The following is a 21,634-nucleotide window of genomic DNA, read 5'->3' as shown; positions in this document are numbered from 1 at the left end:
GACTGCATTCTCCAAAATATAAAAAACGGTACGAATTAACACTTTTTCTTTTTTAAATTATAAATTAAGAAAAATTGAACATGAGACCAATTTAATAAATAGCAGGGGAAAGTAAGACATTTACGATGAATTAAAAAAATAGGTATGGAAAGGTGGGTAAATAAAAATAGAAAATTTACAATTAAAGACGTGGAAACAAAAATTCGAAAATTTTTTATTTTACTTCAAAGCAAATAGTAGGAAAAAGTAGGGCAATTTCGGTAAATTGAAAAATTAGGTATGGAAAGGTGGATAAAAGTGAAAACTCTAAAATTAAAGACATGCAGGAATATAATTTAAACGCGTTTTTCCTTTTATTTTAAAGCAATAGTAGGGGAAAGTAGAGCATTTTTGGTATATAAAACAATTAGGTATGGGAAGGTGGACAAAAAGGAAAACTCCAAAATTAAAGACATGTAGGAATAAAAATTCAAAACTTTTTTCTTTGCCTTTGAAACAATAGTCAGGGAAAGTCGGACATTTTTGGCAAATTTAAATGTTAGGTATGGAAAGGTGGGTAAAAATTTAAACTCCAAAAGACATGTGGGAATAAACAATCAAAATTTTCTTTGACTTTAAAACAGTTGCAAAGGAGGGTTGATCATTTTACACAAATTGAAAATTTTGGTATGGGAGAGTGGGTAAAATTGGAAAATCCAAAATTAAAGACGTGTTGGAATAAAAATTTTGAATCTTAGTTTCTTTAAAATAAAAACTTACAAACAAGCAAAAGTAAGTAATCTTTGAGCGATATAGGGAAAGGTAGGTCCTAATGGATTTTGAACAAATAAATAATAAACTAAATATTAATTGGTAATTTTTACTACGACAACAGGCAAATAAGGAGTAAATAATCAATTTTAGAATATGTAGGGGAAGGTGGAGAAAAATGTCTTTCAATAAGTTACAAAGCTGAGACTTTAATTTTTTAATTTTATAACTCCATACCATGCAAATAAAAACGAAATAAAAATTTAATTTGAATTTTAATAGGGGAAGGTGGGGCAGGTTGAATTCTAAAGAAAACAATAAGAACTACAATTTTTTTTTCATTTTTAAATTAAACCACGTGAAAATAAAATTTTTACATCTCTATTCCCCCGACTGTCTTAATTAACAAATGGACTGATCATGCGCTTATTACCCCGACTGTTTTTTTTTATTTTCAAATCGACAAATTATGCACAAAAAAATAAAGGAAATAAAAAAACAAAAACATAAATTAAACATAAAATTAAATAGATGCATCATGCGCTTATTACCCCGACTCTCTTAATTAACAATTAGACGGATCATGTACTTATTCCCCCGACTGTATTAATTAACAAATAGACAGATCATGCGTTTATTTCCCCGACTGTCTTAATTAACAAATAGACAGATCATGCGCTTATTATCCCGACTGTCTTAATTAACAGTAAAACTGATCATGCGCTTATTATCCCGACTGTCTTAATTAACAGTAAGACTGATCATGCGCTTATTATCCCGACTGTCTTAATTAACAGTAAGACTGATCATGCGCTTATTATCCCGCCTGTCTCAATTAACAGTAAGACTGATCATGTGCTTATTATACCGACTGTCTTAATTAACAGTAAGACTGATCATGCGCTTATTATCTCGACTGTCTTAATTAACAAATAGACAGATCATGCACTTATTATCCCGACTGTCTTAATTAACAGTAAGACTGATCATGCGCTTATTATCCCGACTGTCTTAATTAACAAATAGACAGATCATGCACTTATTATCCCGACATGTACTCCCTCGACTGTCTTAATTAAGGAATAGACGAACCAAGCGACATTAAACTTAAAAAAAAAAGATAAGTAAACTTAAAAAAGAAGCGAGTGCCAAAGCAATCAAGACGGGCTAGTTAATACTTACTAAAACGTGCTGGGTGACTCTCACTTGGATAGTTGAGAGTTCCGAGTTTTCGTTGGGGGTTCTTACTCCTTGAAAGGTGTGAGTTTGAGGTGGTTGGCGTTTGTTTTTTTGGATAGAGGATGTCGAATTATAGAGTTTAGGATTTTTTTCGTTTTTTTACCTGTCTTTGGGGCTGCATTATTAATTTTTTTCCAATCCGACTTTACGTCGACCCCGTCGATTTTTAACGTGAAGCAAAATCATGAAATGTCACTGAAATTTTCAAATGACAGGTGTAAATATTTTTCGATTTTTCTCAAATGTTAAAGCTTTTCCACTACTGCAAGTGTTGACCGGACATTCTCTGAAGAGTTTAGAATGTGTTTTTGTACCCACATCTGGGTTTAAAATTCGTTAAATGGGTAGATTCTGCACTTTTCCATCATCATGTCGATGCTTTGACGTCGCATGTAATTATTCAAACTGCGCTCGGACTTTTTGCACATCGTTGGTTTTGAAACTATTAAATCTTTTCGAGGTACAAAAGTGGTATTGGTGGATAGAGAAAAAAATTACAAATCGATCGATACCCATCAATCTGGGACAAGACCCAGAATTTTGGTAAAAATTGCAAAAGAGTTTTTTTGATTTTTGGTAAAATCAAGGAGGTTCTAAATTTGACAGTTCTCATCGACGCGAGAGTAAAGTTTGTTCGAGAAAATTGCCTTTTATTTGAAGAAATTGGGGCTCTGGGGGCCCATTATCGCTGTCTACGTTGACGCCAGAAAGCCCCTCATCAATTGTGAGTGTTTGATTCATCGAAATCATCGAGACAAATGAATTTTTTTGAGTGAATAACGATCCTACCGTGCTCGAGCGAAAAATGCGTTCAAATCTATGGATTAAAGGTAAATTCGAGTTATTTCTAATCAAAAACATCATCAAGGCCTCTTTTTAGATGGTTTAGAGCAGATCCAGTGCGTGAAAAAGAAATAATTTTTTTCATGGTCATGATGAAGCGAGCTCTGAATTAATTCAATCTGCGCTCGGACTTTTGTGCATTATTTGTTTTGGGACTTCTGGAGCTTTTCGAGGTACACAAGTGGTATTGGTGGAAAGAGGAAAAAATTACAAAACGATCGATACCAATCAATCAGGTACGAGATCCAGCATTTTGGTAAAAAATGCGAAAATGTTTTGAGAAATTTCATCAAAATCAAGGAGGTTCTAAATTTGACAGTTCTCATCGTCGACGCGAGAGTGACATTTCATCCAGAAAATTGGATTTATTTGAAAGAAAATGGGGCTTTGGAGAGGCTACTGTTGCTGCTTGCGTCTACAAGAGAAAGCCCCCATTGACTGGGAGTGTTTGATTCATCGAGACAAGTGAATTTTGAGTAAACAACTATCCTACCGTGCTCGAGCGAAAAGTGCGTTCAATTCTATGGATTAGAGGTAAATTCGAGCTCTTTACAATCAAAAACATCATCAAGGCCCCTTTTTAGATGGTTTGGAGCAGATACAGTGCCTGAAAAAGGAATAATTTTTTTCATGGTCATGATGAAGCGAGAGGTCGCCTTGAATTAATTCAATCTGCGCTCGGACTTTTGTGCATTATTTGTTTTGGGACTTCTGGAGTTTTTCAAGATACAAGAATGGTATAGGAGAATGCAGAGAAAAATTACAAAACCATCGATGCCCGTCAATGTGGTGCGAGACCCAGCATTTCGGTAAAAAATGAGAAAATGTTTTGAAAAATTTCATCAAAATCAAGGAGGTTCTAAATTTGACAGTTCCCATCGTCGACGCGCCAGTGACGTTTGCTCGAGAAAATTGGATTTATTTGGAGGAAAATGGGGCTTTGGAAGACCACCATTGCTGTTTACGCCGACGGCAGAAAGCCCCCCTTCAATTGTGAATGTTTGATTCATCGAGACATTTGAATTTTGACTTTATGACCATTTCACCGTGCTCAAATGTGTCCAAATCTATGAATTAGAGGTAAATTCGAGCTCTTTACAATCAAAAACATCATCAAGTCCCCTTTTTAGATGGTTTGGTTCAGATGCAGAGCATAATGAAGCTGAAAAGTCGCACCCAATTATTTCAAACTGCACTCGGACATTTGCGCATTATTTGTTTTGGGACTTCTGGAAATTGTTTGATGTACACAAGTGATACTGGCGGATGGAGCACGGGGGCGTCACTCTATAGACCCTTGTGGTACCTTGTGGAGATTGATCGACGGTGGCGGACTCTGTGTTTAAGTCACATAAGTTTTGCAATTTTGATGATGAAAGAATACAGATTTCTAATTTACCTTAATTGAGGAGGATGCATATAATTCAAAAAGAGAAACAAATACAATGTTTATGTTTTGTTCAACGGAAAGTTTTAACATGTGTTGTGTTGAATTTTAAGTTTTTAGTTTTTTCTCGAGTTTTCTTCAGTTGTAGTGTTGAAGTTTATAAGAACGGTTAAGGTTCCACTGGTCATCTTGTTTTGTTGTTTCAATAGAACTGAATTTATTTAATAATAATAATAATTAGTTCAGGAATGACCATATTTAATACCAAGCCAAGATCGGTGAGTATTATTAATCTAAAATGTATATACATATTTCATTTATTTATTAATTTGTAGAATTATTTACACTGGAGTCTAATAAAGAGACCAGCTATTCTCATTTTTTACCAGAGATGCACCAACTTGCAACACTTCAGAAAAATTATTTGGTAAATTTAACATTGTAAAACTTTAGTTAATATTACAAATAATTGTATTTTAGATACAATAGAAAAGATGCAACAACCAGAATTAAGAGTTCAACACAATTCAAGAAACCTTTATGAAGAGTATGTGGAATATTGAAAATTCAGCTCTTTTTAAGTGACAACATTCCAACATCTTAAACATCAATGTTTGGGGACACTCTTGTGAAATTTTGCTTCTGCATTCGTCATTGAAACATACATTTTCAACGTCGCTACAAAAAAATAGGTATGCTTATGAATTGTTGTAATGTGTATTTATATGTTGGGTATTTATTGTTATTTATGTCTCTATGTATAATTGTATAATAAATATGTTACATTGAAATAGGGTTTTCAATTGAAATTAAATTATTACAACCAGTGAAAAAATGCCCATAGTGGTTCGTGTCTTAGCTAAGGTAGCTGGTTTGTGTCTTCGGGAATAAGTAAAACTTCTGTGACTTTTTTATAGATGTCGCCTCCGCGCGTCATTTCCAAAAATTTACTATAGAGTGGGCTATCTATTTACTCCTTCATCTAAGGGATGGAGGTTATAAATTTGACGGTTCTCATTGTCGACGCGAGATTGACGTTTGTTCGAGAAAATTGGATTTATTTGGAAGAAAATGGAGCTCTGATGGGATCACCATCGCTGCTTACGTCCACAACAGGAAGCCCCCATTCGATTGTGAATGTTGTGATTCATCATGGAGAAAGATTATTAAAAACTACAAAGTCCCGTCTGAAGTTAGCTTGAGCAGGTTAGGAACTCTGTTTATTTATGTCAACTAAAAATCGATATCGATCGAAGTTTCGTTGAATTTGTGTGCCGACTGCTTTTATTCATTTCAGGAAGTCATGAAAAGTCAAGAAAGAGTGAGGTAATGTCATGATAGCTACAAGAATGTAGGAACCAGACTCTGCAGAGTAAACAAGAGGACGACCCTCTTGCATGAGAATATCTTTTATTCAAGGTATTTATTAGCACTTGAATTCCATGCAACCAATAATGCCGCCATTTTGTAGGAAATTGAAAGAACTACATGAGCTTCTATAAAGAACATTTTGGAGGTGATTGAAGTTGTATGGTGCAACCATCGGGCAAATTCTATGAGGAGCGTAAAGGACTCTCTTTAAGCAGGGAAAGAAATTTACAGCCCAGGGCCCCATTGAGAAACCCCACCCAAAATTGGAGTTTTAAAACGAGGAAAGGAGGAAGCCCCCCGTCGATTGTGGGTAAACGCAATCTCTTTACACCTTACAACATTCTCAAGACCTCTTTTTAGATTGTTTATGCCGATGCAAAATGTCGATCGATTATCGAATTTGCGTTGTTCAATCAATTAATAACGTCGGTACGAGGTTTGTTGGAGAAAATTGGATTTATTTGAAGAAAATGAGACGATACAATTAGCTGTGATAATAATGAGACGATGATGATGGTGATAATGAACAACATTAGAGTCATACTCAGAGATTAAACGAGATGTACAAGTGAAGGAATTGACTACAAATTGTCATGAGGTGATTTCACAATTTTTTTTTATAGTTTTGAAATTATTATCAAGTGTAATTTTTAGATTCGTTTTCTTTTCGCGGTCGTCGCCATCAACATCAACTAGAATAACTTTGATGATCGTCCACATTGCGCGATAATGTTTCAACGAGACCACATTGGAAGAGGAAAAATTAACATTTCATATCTTCGTTAACATATAATATTCGCGTTTAAACTTGAAATCTGTACACAATGAATATTTTTATTTTGTCAAAAGTTTATTATTATTTACTGTAATTTAAAATGTGTTTGCGCTAATATTCCTGTAATGTTTTTCTTTGTTTAATAATGACGCGATGGCTGTATAAGATACAAATTTCAATTTCAAATAATATACATTTTGTATTTAATAAAAAATTAAAAAGTGACATTGTTTTTTTTATTGTTGTACATATATGTATGTTCATATTAAACTGAAATTTTCGAACTTATTATTAATAGTTTAAGGACGCTCTATGCTTCTCTATCAACATAATGTAATGAAAATTTTCCCGATTTACACAGTCGCACTTTTTACTGCTGACAAAAAATGCAAAATTTAAAAAATGTACATGAAAAGGGAAAAAAAAAGATATTTTTTAAAAAATTTTTGTTTATTAAAAATTAAATGTAAGATTCGTTGCGTTGTTAATAATTATAACATCTTTTTTTTGTCTTGGTGCAGGAGGAAGAGGAAGCACCGGGGGAACTGCTGCTGTTGCAGCGACTTCGATAGCGGCTTTTGCGGCGCGCTTTTTTAATTTGGCAATTTGTTTTCTGTAAACGTAAATGTTTAATTTTTAAATTACCGAAATACTCTATAAAAGAAAAACACACTTTTTTTTCTTTTCTTCTTTTGTTAGGGCTCGCCACCACGAGCCCTTTCCGCCACTTTTGTTTTTTTTATGGCCACCAACGCTGCCGCCGCCACTACCGCTGCTGCCGCCACCGCCGCCACCGCCGCTGCTGCCGCCACCGCCGCCACCGCCGCTGCTGCCGCCACCGCCGCTGCCTCCCCCGCCGTCATTGTATCCTGTTCTTAATATATATATATATATATATAAATAATGATATCTTTCCGTTAATGAATTTTTTTTAGCAAAATAATACTTACGATTGTTCATTACTTTCATTTCAGGAAAAAAATGTATTTGTAAAGTAATTTGAAATTATAATTACAAGTATACTTACTTATTCTCCGTTTCGGATGGGTTTTTCTGCAAAATAAATTTTTAGTATTATAAAAATTGTTAAATTAAAAGTAAAAACAACTTACTTCGGCCATGTTTTATTTTGGAAAGAAAGACGCATTATTTTTTTCATCCAAAGCCACCTTCGTTAACAAATGAAAATCACTATCTACGATGTAAATTTAATTATTGAAAAAAAAAAATACATTCAAACATACTTTCATTTATTCGTTAGTTTTTCGATCAATTTGAATGGTGCGGCATTTTTTGAATTATATTTTTGATTTATAAATTTTTCAAATGCGAAATTTTTAAAAGCCGCTATTACAGTTTCCTACTTTTTATATTTTACAATTTTCTACTTTTGACAGTTCGATCGATATTTTTCATCGATCGCTTAATTAACCAATTATTATGATAGAAGCTGAGAATAATAAATGCCATCGTTTAAATAACTACGGGCAAGTCTATCGCGACAGGTAATCAACTATTTTCATTTAAGCATTCATCTCTAATCTTTTTAATTTGAGGTTAACCTTTCAACATTTTTTTTCTCATCAAAGATCGCGCGACTCACCAATAATTGAAAGAAATTGATAAACGGAAGAAGATCATGAAGACTTTATTATTACTACCGTCATCATCAGTTTCTAACTGGTAGCAAAGTTTACGCATAAAAATCATCGCATCAACAGCAGTCGATGATGAAATAATCTGGCTGCATGTGAAACATCCAAGTTGAGTTCAGACAGACTGACGAGATGGTTCATACAAAAGACAAACATCACCTTCATTGCTGGACATTGTTGCAGTAGACCTAAAATGAACGTGAAATGTCACGGTTTACTGTTAAAACCATCATTGAGGAGGGGTGATTTTTTACTTTTTCCAATTTTCAACTCTACATTTTAGAGAAAATTCAACTTTCGATTGGAAAAGCCGTTAACAACGAGATGACAAAAACATCGCAATTAGCTCAGTACATTTTGAAGGCACACCTTTAAATATTTCAGAAACGTCCAAGTTTATCACCAAAAATGCCATCGAGAACTTTCATTAGATCATAACAACAAAGAAATGTGATAGCTCTAAGAAGGTGAAAACTTTAAAAAATCACTTTTATGTTATGAAAAAAATCAATGATCTTTTAATTTTTTCAGATTTCGTCGTGTTGTACAGTTAGTTTGAAGACGTCTTGAGTCAACCATCCTCGACGAGCGATAGTTTCAAAAATAAGAAATAAGAAAAGCAATTTCAAGCACGCATTTTTTATATACGATCGTTGTAACCATGTAAAGGCAACAATGTTCATTGGCAACTTTTACAATAAAAAAAACCTTTCTATTGGTGTCGTTTTTAACAATTCTTATAAGTGTCCGTTCAATTTATGGAATTGGCTGCTGGTATCGTAAACACCGTAATTGAAACTTTTTATCCTGAACATGGTCTAAAAGGTTTAACGTCATTAACTTTGTTGTAATATCCCATTTTATAATATAATCCAAATCAGCTACCAAGACTGTAATAATATAATAGCATCAAGTCATCAACTTTATAAATTATAAATAAATTAGACATTTCAAACATTTAAATTTCCCGCCTTCGCATACGTCAATTACTACCCCTCTAAAGAAGTAATGAAAAAAAAATTTCTACAGTTGGCTTTGCGAAAAAGTTATAATAAATCGCAAAACCACACCCAACTATTTTTGTGCTTAAAGTGTTTTGTGTGTTCAAAATGTAAGTTAAAACATTCAAATTGATTTCGTAATTCTATAAATTAGCTCTGATTCACGCATTTAGCTCATTTCGAACCGAAATTGCTCAAATTTATAGTTGAGATAAAATTCAGGTGTTTTCATGCTCTGATTACAATTTGTACGTTCTTTACGGTCTCATAATGAAATGAACACTATCACTCATTCCATTTCGGTTTGATATGAGTATCGATAAATCGTTTTCTCATTTATTGCCGATTTTTTGCCCACTAGGGTGTTTCAATATGTAAGGTTGGTAATTGCAAAAATTTAAATTTACCGCTTTTGCATACGTCAATCACTACTCTTCTAAAGTTGGCTATGCAAAAAAATTGTAAAATAACAGATTCAACGTTTGTTGTGCGTTGTGTGTTTCCAAACTGTTTCGAGTGATTAAAATGTAAGTTGAAATGTTCATATTTATTTGGTGATTATAGAAATTAGTCTTGATTCGCACATTTTGCTCTTTAGTAATTGACAGTGCAAGTAATAGAGTGTCCATAGATCACATTTTTATTTGTCAAAACAAACACCAGCAGTTATTATTTTACTAAATTAAATTTAAATTTTCAGGAAAACAAGTAAAAATGCCCAGGAAGGGAAGATCCCGATTAACGAGACGAAAGGGCGTCAAAAAAAGTAAAACAGCTGCCGTTGACGAACCCCACTCAGAGGTTTCTTCGGTCGCAGGCAGCGACTCTGAGGAGGAAGTTGTCGAAATCGGGACAACGACGACAAAGACTAAGAGGCAGCACCCGTCTGATCAACAAGAGTCACCCTGTCCATCACCAATCAAGTTGCCGAGACATGTGAGCGAAACGTTACCAGAGGCAGCAGTAGCGACCACCAGCTCAACGTGTCAGACCGACCTGGGGACCATTAATAACAACCGGTCGAGCAAAGGTACTTACTTATAAATACGGAGATTGAAAACAAAATTTTCTATTCGATTAATAATACATTCCTTATTACAGATTGGTCGGACGACGGTGACGAAGACGGTTTAATGCCTCCTCCGCCTCCAAAGAAACCAGAGATAGTCGCAGATGAGCAGCAACAAGCGGTACCTGATGAAGGCGCCGCTGTTGCAGAAAATTCCAAGAAGAAATCACTTGAGGAACCGTCAACTTCGCGAGGAGTGTCGAGAAGCGGTCCACCGTTAGTTAGATACGTGGACCCTAACGGTGAGTAAATTATGATAGTGATGATCTTTTGAGACATTTCAAACATTTGTAGTGTATCAAAGCAAAAACTGAAAATCGAATATATATTCTTTCTCAAATTATAACATATAAAAGAATCGAACGCTAAATCCTTAAGTTTTTGTTTTCACAACTTAACAACTTAAGCCGACAATATTCACAATCTTAAATATTTACATAATTAACTGTTTAAAAAAAAATGTTTAAAATGAATTGCATTTTCTTTATTTTCAAGTAATTACATTTTTCGGCTTTTTGCAATATCTACATAATTTCTTTAAAAATAATCAATAGTTCGTTTAAATTTTGTACACAGCTCTTTTCGACACGAAACATGAGCGAGGTAAAGAATTTAATTTCAAAACGTAAAGTCTTAAAATCTATTTTACAGTGAATCTATCTAAAGCAATTTGAAAAACATTGTATTAAGAAAACCTTATTCTTATGTTCAAACTCAAAAGAAGATAAATTTTCGAACTTGACATTTTTAAACCTTAAACGATTTTTGAATTTAGGTCATTTTTAAACTAAGCCCTCAATTTATTAATAAATATCACTTTTTATTTTTTGTTATGCTGTTTTTTGATTGTTTAAAATTTTTGAGAAGAAAATTTTCTGTGTACAACTTTGTCTTACCGCCATCAACTTTGATACGTTGATACGGTAACGACACTTTGCTTCACGAATCCATACTTGGATAACATAAATATAAAAAATATAAAATTATGATAATAACGGACGCGATAAATTTTGAAAATTCAAATAGTTTTTTTCTTATTACTCTCTTTGAACCTGATAAAAAATTTGATTGTACTAAACTCTTCTATTAAATAATTTTTAAATTTTCAACTCTAATTTATTTTGGACAAGAAATAAACAACATCGACGAAATAATTCGTGATCTCCCATTATTCAGATATGTTACCACATTTTATTTTTATAAATAAACTTTTATAACTCATGTTAAATTGAATAACAAATTAATTTTTGGGTTATTTTTTTTCAGAAAACACCGACACCAGCGATGACGATGAGAACCAAGTCATGGTCGAGGTACCATCACCATCACCACCACCTTCTTCTCATTTTCAAGTGACTCCAAACGACCCGGATCCATTCGATTTGATCGACATTCAAAATGCCATTGAGGCGTTTGTTCAAGATCTCGAAGAGAATTCCGATGCTGGTTTTAATGATGAGTTCGACGATGTCATCGTCGACATTGTGCGCCCAAATCTTCCACCGGCAGCACGTGTCGACATCATTAATGACAACGAACAAGAACGCATACTACAAAACATCGACCAGCAACAACGTGACAATTTTCCGGGTCAAAGGGCGACGTATCTACAAGCAACAGAAAGACATGTAGAAAACGTCAGTTACATTGGGGAAATGAACCAGACATGTGAACATTGCAACGCGAGGTTTTTTGAGAAAGAAAGACCTTGGCGTGGAAGTTACACAAGATGCTGTTCCAATGGCAAAGTTCAACTGCCTCCGTTGGACCGCTTTCCCCAAGAGTTGCATCGACTTTTCACCGAGAACGACGCAACAAGTAGAGAGTTTCGCAGAAATATCAACGTGTACAACAACGCGTTTCAATTCGCCTCGATCCAATCGAACTTGCGCCAGTTACGAGGGAACGGGCCATACGTATACGCAATCCAGGGACAGATTTACCATCATTACTCTGACATCAACGTCAACCGTGATAATGCGTTATGTTGCCCCCTGTACTTCTTGGATCCCGAACAGGCAACCAATCGACGCGTCGAAAACGCTGCCCATTACCAGGTCAACGCGGAAACGATGAGATTGATTGGTCAAGTGATGAACGAGGTGAATCCTTTTGCGAGACAATACAGACATCTCCGCGAAGTTTACGACGAACAACGCAGAGAGAATCCAAACGCAGTTCCACGAGTCTACGTAGAATTTCAGCCGAGAGGAAACAATCCACGAGAGTTTGATGACGTTCAAGCAAGGGAGGTGTGCGCCATCTATCGTTACAACGAGAATGAAATGCCCGCTCCGACGATGCGGGTGTTTCTTCGAAACGAGGACGCCCGCTTGCGAACTATCGACCTCGAGAGCGAGTTTTGCGATCCACTCGCTTTTCCTCTCCTTTTCCCACATGGTGAACTCGGCTGGCATCGAAACATTCCCTTGAACGATGGGAACAGACGCCAGCGAGTCACGCTGAAACAATTCTACAGTCATCGACTTGCGATTCGTGGAAACGACAACGAGATCGACGGTGGGTTCGACGCTTTGAGATGTTCCGGCAAACTGGGACAGAAACACATCGTCTCGGCGTACCTAAAAGTAGAGAAAAACCGAATGAACTACTTTTTGACCCATCAAGATCAACTTCGAGCAGAAGAGTATCAAGGCCTGGCGGACTATGTGAGACGAAGGGGCGAAATCGAAGATCTACCCATCGGGCGGATGGTCATTTTGCCGTCGACATTCAACTCTGGTCCGCGAAGTCAGATGCAACGTTATCAAGATGCGATGGCCATCGTCGCCAAACTAGGCTTTCCATCACTTTTCATTACGATGACGTGCAATCCACAATGGCCAGAAATCATGGAGAATCTGCCTCCACACGATCGTGATCCTTCGAATCATCCAATGCTCATTTGCAGAGTTTTCGAGGAAAAGGTCAAGGAGCTGATTCGAGATTTGAAAAACAACCAAATCATGGGAGTGGTCGTCGCGTATCTCTACGTCATTGAGTTCCAGAAAAGAGGGCTGCCACACGCTCATATTCTCATCACTCTGAGGAACGAGGACAAACCACTAGACGCCGCCAGAATTGATCAATTGGTTTCTGCCGAAATCCCAGATCCGGACGAAGAACCAGAGCTGTATCAGTTGGTTGGCAAACACATGATTCATGGACCATGCGGCCCCATGTATCCCAATTCGGTCTGCATGGATAACGGAAGGTGCTCGAAAAAGTTCCCCATGTATCCAGCGAACGAAACGTCCATCATCAACGGTGTCGTACGTTTGCGGAGGCGAAATCAAGGGCGAACGATTCAAGTTACAAGAAACAACCAGGTGTTTCAGGTGAGCAACCAATTCGTAGTACCTTATAATCCATATTTATTGTTGAAATACCAAACGCACATAAATGTGTTGATTGTAACGGGACAAGGCACAATCAAATATTTGTACAAGTACTTTTTCAAAGGCTACGACCAAGCTGTTTTACGCGTTGTTGAACGTCCGGAACAACAGCAGCAACAGGTCGATGCCCAGATGCGAATCGAGTACAATGAAATTACATCTTTTTTGAGTGGCCGATACATGACTCCCTGCGAAAGCGCTTGGCATTTGTTGGGCTTCCCGCTTCACGAGAACAGCCATCATGTCGAGCGGCTACCGGTGCATTTGCCAAACAGGCAAAATGTCATCTTCGTGGAGGGTCATGAACAAGACGCCGTCGAGAATAATAACGTTCGAACGAGCAAGCTATTGCAATGGCTTGAAACGAACCGAGTCGATCCGACCGGGAGACATCTTTTGTATCCCGAATTTCCTGAATTTTTCACGTGGAATCCAACTCTAAAACGATGGCAGAGACGACAACGCACTACGAAACCGATCGTATCCAGAATGTTTAACGTTAGTTTGCGAGCAGGAGAGCTTTACTATCTACGTTTACTACTCTTGCACGTGCGCGGTGCGACGACGTTTGAAGAAATTCGAACAGTCGAAGGTCATTTGTGCGTAACATTTGAAGAAGCGTGTCGCGAGCGTAATCTACTCGCCGAGGACCAAGAATGGAGGCGAAGCCTTGCCGAAGCTCGCGAACGAGACATGCCCTTTCAAATGAGGGACATGTTCGCGTACATTCTGGTCTTTGGTCAAGTGATCAACGCTATCGGGTTGTGGAACGAATTTCGTGTTCACATCTTTGAAGATTACACGCGTCGCGGAATCAATGACGAGAGAGCGCAGAACGCGGCGCTCAGACGAATCCGTTTCATTTTGGGCATCAACGGTCGTCGTCTCGCGGATTTCGGCTTGCCGGAACCGACCGACGAACACGACAATCAAGACGATCACGATGATGATGACAACAATGAACCAGCGGAAGAGATCAATCCACGTGAGATGGTCGCCCAGTTAAATGCCGATCAAAGGCGCGCTTTTGACGTCGTGATGGCCGCCATCGACGACGACACCGACCAGCAACGATACTTTTTCGTTTGCGGTCGAGCCGGCACGGGCAAGACTTTCTTTTACAACACGGTGATCGCACATTTGAACGGCAGAAATCAACAAGTGATAGCGATCGCTTGGACCGGTCTCGCAGCTTCCCTCTTGAAAGATGGCAAAACGGTGCACAGCACTTTCCGTTTGCCCCTCGGTCTCGCTGAGAATTCGACGTCTTTCCTCAAACAAAATTCACCGGAAGCCGAAGCAATTCGTCGTTCCAAACTAATCATTTGGGACGAGGTCAGCATGTCAACCAATTTGGCTTTTGTCATTGTGGAAAGAACGTTGCGTTTCATTTGTCACAATGACAGGCCACTCGGCGGCAAATGCGTCATCATCGGGGGCGATTTCAAACAATGCTTGCCGATCGTCATCGGCGGCAATCGAGGATCCGTGATTAGCGCCTGCGTCAAAAGCGGACAGCTTTTCGGCATGTTTCGCAAATTGACGCTGCGAATCAACATGCGCGTTCTGGCCCCCGAAGTCGAATTTGCCGATTGGTTGGACAGGCTGGGAAAAGGTACGTTGACGATCGACCGAGATGATATGGTACCGATGGCCGCCCGACTTGGCATCGTTCCGATCATTCAACGTTGCGTCGTCAACAACTTGAATGAATTGATTGCGAGAGTTTTCGGAGATTTGAGAGCCGGCGATGTTCCCAACAAGGCCATCTTGACTCCGCTAAACGACACCTGCCACGCAATCAATCAGTCAATCATGGACACAATCGCCGATCACGAACAACGCGTGTATCTCAGTGCTGATTCTATCCAAGACGACGATCAAGCCGACGAAATTGCCGTCGAAATTCTCAATTCGATGACGCCGTCCGGATTCGCTCAGCACCGACTTGCACTCAAACAGGGCGTTGTCGTGATGCTGTTGAAAAATCTAAATTTACGTAGAAATTTGTGCAACGGCACGCGATTGTTGGTTCGAACACTGGGCGAGCACATGATCGAATGCGAACGGATCGATTCGCGCGGCAGACTCACCGGAAATGCGGTCTTCGTTCCGCGAGTGGACTTTGTGTCCGAGAACGATCCAACATTGCCCTTCGTCATGAGAAGGCGACAATTTCCTCTGAGACTCGCCTATGCGATCACGATCAACAAGTCACAAGGACAGACTTTCGACGCGGTCGGAATTCATTTGCCTCAACCGGTGTTTGAACACGGGCAGTTGTAGTTCGCCTTTTCGAGGGCACGTTCAGCTGACAGTGTACATGTTTGCGTTTTGCCCACTGGCTGCCAGGGGAAACTCAGTGCGGTTAGGCAGAATGCGACGTACACAAAAAACATTGTCTACCACGAAGTCGTCGATCAAGACGAGTGATGAGTGGTGGTTGATGTGTGTGATCTTACATTGCTAGCGATCCGAGCATCGAGTACTTTACAGTACAACAGATAGCTGAGAACGCTTAAAGCGACCGTAAGAGTTTGTTACAAGTCCCGAGTATAAAGTGAGAGAATTGCTTACGTTATAGAACCTTTCGGCTTTGTTTGAAGTATCAGTTGCTACGTTATAGAACCTGGGGGGCACCCCTGTGTTTGAAGTAACAATTGTACGTTATAGAACAAGTCGTCTGAGTTTGAAGTAAGAATTCTAATAAATTCCTTACGTTATAGAACCTTTCGGTTTAGTTTGAGGTATCAGTTGCTACGTTATAGAACCGGGGGGGCACCCCTGTGTTTGAAGTAACAATTGTACGTTATAGAACAAGCCGTCTGCGTTTGAAGTAACAATTTATACCACTTTTTTTTATATTTCATTTAACCTTTTTTTTTTTTCATTTAACCTTTACAAGCACAATAAATCAGTTTCAATTTGACATCAACAAACATTTATCAATTGACATCAACAAACATTTATCAACGAGTTATTTATTTTTTTAATATATTTTTTTTTTTTGGAAATCTTTCAATGGTACCACTCCGTCTAAAACTAAAATAAGCTTTGTCTTTTTCTTCGCTAAAAAATAAAAACCGGATTACCGTGCTTAAAATAAATGGTGCATTTTTCGGACCATGACTAAGACATTTATTTATTTTAATAATTCTTTAAATTTGAAATAACAACACGACTTAGTTTGAAGTATCAGTTGCTACGTTATAGAACCGGGGGGGCACCCCTGTGTTTGAAGTAACAATTGTACGTTATACAACAAGTCGTCTGCATTTAAAGTAACAATTTATACCACTTTGTTTTATATTTTATTTAACCTTTATTACAAGCACAAGAAATGAGTTTCAATTTGACATCAACACACATATGTCAACGAGTTAATAATTTTTTTACAAATATTTTTCTTTGGAAATCCTTCAGGACATGGTAGTAGATTTTCTGTGCCACTTTGTCTAAAAGTCTAAAATAAGCTTTTTCTTTTTTCTAACAAAAAAAACACCACTGATAAATGGTACATTTTTCATCATTTATTAAAACAGTTTACTCTCAGCAAAACCTTTTATTATAATATTTTAATCGTACTACAATTTTTTATTTTAATTCTTTAATTGTGTCACAACTTTTTATGATTAATCGGGACACTTGGTGGAATTCACTTACATTGCTGGCGACCCGCGAGCTTCGCATATCAAACCACATCACTGTATTTGGGGTGCATGTTCAATTTATTTGTTGTTCATACATAATGAATGTTTGCTGGATGCCCACATAGCGATTGTAAGAAAATACATGACTCGAGCTTGAAGTGACAATTGTGACGGTATAGAGCCGAATGTCGATGTATTTTATTTCACTTTGTTTTAATCTTAAATAGTGTGACATTTGATAATCTTTGCTCTCATGGTCTGAAAACTTAAAACAAATTTTATTCAATTTTGTATTAGTTTAATTTTTATTAATTTACCACAAAAGCTCAACATTTTCGATTGCTTCGCAACGCTGGTATGTATTAAGGAAAAATTGGTAAATTTTTTTATTAATTATATTTTGCAGTTGAACGAAAGATTTTATCGAGCACGCGTCACGAAATCATGCTGCAGTATCATTTCGAATTTTAGAAAAAAAAAAAAAAAAGAAAAACATTTTATGGTGGACGATGATTATGCAGAAAGAAATACTTTTACGACTGTGACACTTGAGCAAAGGCGCAAATCGTATTTGTTTTTATTTTATTTTTTCATATTATGTTAATTAATATCATTTTTTACAGAAAAATTGATACAATGTTGATTTGACAACTTTTGACCACTTTTGTGTTGACAAGAAGCAATTATTTATTTCGAAGTAACTGTGTTTTAATTTTTTTTTTTTTACAGTAATTTTTTCAATTTTTAGTAAAACCACCACGACCACACACAAGAGTATATTGAAGATTCCCAACGATCTATTCAAATTGTAAAAACCGCAATGATTGCTACCGTGTTGTCTCTACTATCAAAAAAAGGTAAAAACGTTTATTATATGTTAAAATATATGGTAATTTTTTTCACATTGGATATTACAGTTGCCACGTAGAAAAGGATCTTCGTTCCGACCAGTTCAGACTATCTACGCTCTTCCAATTCATGACTACAAGTTTTGACCGAAACATGCGATGTCAACGCTTATTTCCAAGCTGACATCAGGAAAATTTCCCGGTCATCTTTGCAAATTGGAAAAACCACAATCATTGTCGTGTTTCTCTACTATCAAAAAAAAAGGTAAAATCGTTAATTATTATTTATTAAAAGACATGTTATTTTTTTTAATTTGACATTACAGTTGTCATGATCTTCGTTTCGACCACGCCGCTCTACCCCTACCCCAATTCATCAGTACAAGTTTGCACCGAAAAACTGCGACCTCAACCTTCAACACATGAATCTACTCTGACTGTGAAAAACAATGAACAACTGTCGTACTTTCTGCAAATCGATGCTTCTCCAAAACTTTACAGCTGAACCGCGTCTATTAAAGGTAATTTCAATTTTTTCATTTACTTTTTTACATCTTTTAACCTGTCAATTTTCAGTTGCGTAATCTTTCGTTCAAATTATTATTCTGCTATTGAGCAATCGAATAAGAAAATGAGTTTAATTAACATTTTTATAATTAGTTAGCAAACAACTGTTTATGTTTTAAGATTATCGCTTTTGTGACAGAGTTTAATTTTACTTATAAAACATTTAAATCATCTTTAAAAATTCAATTGTTGTAACATTAAACTCTGCAATACTTTTCCATTATTTTCATTCTCATTTATGTTTTGTTAGAATTCAAATTCATCTTTGGATTTTTTTCTCTTGAAACCCTTTTCTTTTATATAACAATATTTTCTCGCATTGAACTTATCAAGTATTCGTTCGCTAATGCATAATATGTGTAATCATGTAAATTCAGTAAATGATTTTAATTTATTTTTTGCTTTCCAGTCTGAGCAATAAGCTAGCATCGCATACACTTTTTGCGTTGTCACAAAGTTGGAATAGCAATTTCTCAAATTTCCCACAATTTTCTTTTCGGAAATAAATTCTATTTTTGATCATTTTTGTCAACACCAAGATTTGATCCAATAACTTTCTTTAATTTTTTCAACTACATTTTTTTCTTTCATAATATTGCATGTTTCAGTTGAACAATTGATCAAGTGTTAAATATTATATAAATACTACTAACCATCACATTTAGTTTTTTGTACGAATTAGCCAAGGAGGCATTTTTTTGTTTTGATTGCCTTGAGCAATTAAATACTGTCCTAAATATTTCATAAATATGACAAACAAAGTTTAATTTGTTGTTTTCAACCACACTTTTTTCTTTCATATAACGATATTGCGTATGTTTCAATTGAGCTTCTTCTCGCATTGAACTTCTGAAGTATTGGTCAATTCATAATATCTTTTGCAAAGTCCATTTTGAATTTTTTTGACGAAAATTAATAAATCTCAATTTTTTCACATATTTGCCGTCCAATTATAACACAAAAGAATCGAACGCTACATTTTTTGGCTTTAGTTTTTACAAAATCGAAAACGCATTTATTCCAAAAATGGACTTGGCAACTTCACATGTAATTATGTAAATTCGGTAAACCATAAATTTAATTTTTTAATTATCAAAAACACAATTTATTTCCAAACATCAAATTTATTTAGTCAAAAAATGCTGACCGGCTACCATCATTAGAGCAATAATTGAACATCAGCATTTTTTGACGAAATTTGGTGTTTGGGATTAAATTGTATTTTTGATAATTTTTGCCAACACCAAGATTTGATCCAATAAATTTCTTTAATTTTTTCAACAACATTTTTTTCATTCATAATATTGCATATTTTAATTGAACAATTAATTGATCAAGTCCTAATTATTATATAAATACAACTAACCATCAAATTATAAATATCAAGTATAAAAATGTTGTAAGTTAATACTTTAACAAATCAAAAAAATATTAATAGATCCTGTCATTTTTTTATAAATACTTAATAAATTAAAGAGATATCACTGATCGTTAGAACCTTATAGCTGTCAGGTCGCGATATAACGACATTACATTTCTATTTGTAATAGGCAATTGAAAAAGTTCCAACTATTAAAATGTTTAATTTTTAAGAAGATTTTATCACTTTTGTGACCGAGTTTAATTTTATAATCTTCATAAATAAAAATTTTAAGTCATCTTTAAAAATTTGATTGTAACATTAAACTCTGAAATATTTTTCCATTGTTTGTTCTCATTCATGTTTTGCTGTAATAGAATTCGAATTCATCATTGGAATTTCCTTTTTTAAAAACAGTCACTTGAAAATTTCTTTGATGAAATTAAATTCTATTTTTCTTTCAGTATTAAATATTGTTACTAATAAATATAACCTATTTCATAATCTGACTAATTCTTTTCTATATAAAAACTATTATTTTCAAAATAAAGAAAACAAACAGCAATAAGTCTTTCATTTTTTATTAAAAATCGAAAAAAATAGAAAAAAAACAACCAAAAAAAAACAAAAGAAAAGTTATAAAAAAAACAACAAAAAATTAAAAAGAAAAAAAACAAAAAAAAACAAAGAAACAACTACCTATTAAAAAAATAACTACCTACTCTATTTTTTACAAGGCTATTTTTCCGACTGTCTTATTTATTTACAACTAAACAAATCATGTACTTATTATCTCAACTGTCTTAATAAACAAATAGACAGATCATGCACTTATTATCCCGACTGTCTTAATTAACAGTAAGACTGATCATGCGCTTATTATCCCGACTGTCTTAATTAACAGTAAAACTAATCATGCACTTATTGTCCCGACTGTCTTAATTAACAGTAAGACTAATCATGCGCTTATTATCCCGACTGTCTTAATTAACAGTAAGACTAATCATGCGCTTATTATTCCCGACTGTCTTAATTAACAGTAAGACTGATCAAGCGCTTATTATCTCGACTGTCTTAATTAACAGTAAGACTGATCATGCGTTTATTATCCCGACTGTCTTAATTAACAGTAAGACTGATCATGCGCTTATTATCCCGACTGTCTTAATTAACAGTAAGACTGATCAAGCGCTTATTATCCCGACTGTCTTAATTAACAGTAAGACTGATCATGCGCTTATTATCCCGACTGTCTTAATTAACAGTAAGACTAATCATGCGCTTATTATCCCGACTGTCTTAATTAACAGTAAGACTGATGATGCGCTTATTATCCCGACTGTCTTAATTAACAGTAAAACTAATCATGCACTTATTGTCCCGACTGTCTTAATTAACAGTAAGACTAATCATGCGCTTATTATCCCGACTGTCTTAATTAACAGTAAGACTAATCATGCGCTTATTATTCCCGACTGTCTTAATTAACAGTAAGACTGATCAAGCGCTTATTATCTCGACTGTCTTAATTAACAGTAAGACTGATCATGCGTTTATTATCCCGACTGTCTTAATTAACAGTAAGACTGATCATGCGCTTATTATCCCGACTGTCTTAATTAACAGTAAGACTGATCAAGCGCTTATTATCCCGACTGTCTTAATTAACAGTAAGACTGATCATGCGCTTATTATCCCGACTGTCTTAATTAACAGTAAGA

General features: G+C 35.7%; 1 protein-coding gene and 4 long non-coding RNA genes across 5 annotated transcripts in view; all 5 read left to right on the top strand.

Annotated features, from left to right (window-relative positions):
- The window catches only part of LOC148165998 (uncharacterized), a 30,179-nt gene that overhangs the window by 2,223 nt on the left and 6,322 nt on the right, over nucleotides 1-21,634 (top strand). The window lies entirely within an intron of this gene.
- LOC148166002 (uncharacterized) lies at nucleotides 4,114-4,857 on the top strand. The gene is made up of 3 exons (XR_015771070.1): nucleotides 4,114-4,497; nucleotides 4,555-4,646; nucleotides 4,700-4,857. It is a non-coding gene; the product is annotated as an uncharacterized LOC148166002 (long non-coding RNA).
- On the top strand, nucleotides 5,614-6,411 carry LOC148166001 (uncharacterized). Its single transcript, XR_015771072.1, has 4 exons — nucleotides 5,614-5,638; nucleotides 5,691-5,900; nucleotides 5,951-6,188; nucleotides 6,245-6,411. It is a non-coding gene; the product is annotated as an uncharacterized LOC148166001 (long non-coding RNA).
- Nucleotides 11,076-15,921, top strand: LOC148166000 (uncharacterized). The gene is made up of 3 exons (XM_088049524.1): nucleotides 11,076-11,115; nucleotides 11,357-15,726; nucleotides 15,775-15,921. The coding sequence occupies exons 1-3, from the start codon at nucleotides 11,076-11,078 to the stop codon at nucleotides 15,919-15,921; spliced, it is 4,557 nt and encodes a 1,518-aa protein (XP_087905650.1).
- Nucleotides 17,878-18,971, top strand: LOC148165999 (uncharacterized). The gene is made up of 2 exons (XR_015771068.1): nucleotides 17,878-17,995; nucleotides 18,056-18,971. It is a non-coding gene; the product is annotated as an uncharacterized LOC148165999 (long non-coding RNA).

The sequence above is a fragment of the Gnatocerus cornutus genome, unplaced genomic scaffold (genome assembly GCF_029298725.1).
Source record: "Gnatocerus cornutus isolate USDA-ARS CGAHR unplaced genomic scaffold, icGnaCorn1.1 ctg00000037.1, whole genome shotgun sequence".
Taxonomy (NCBI): Eukaryota; Metazoa; Arthropoda; class Insecta; order Coleoptera; family Tenebrionidae; genus Gnatocerus; species Gnatocerus cornutus.
Note: the sequence above shows the minus strand (reverse complement) of the source record. Positions and strands in the feature narration are given on the sequence as shown.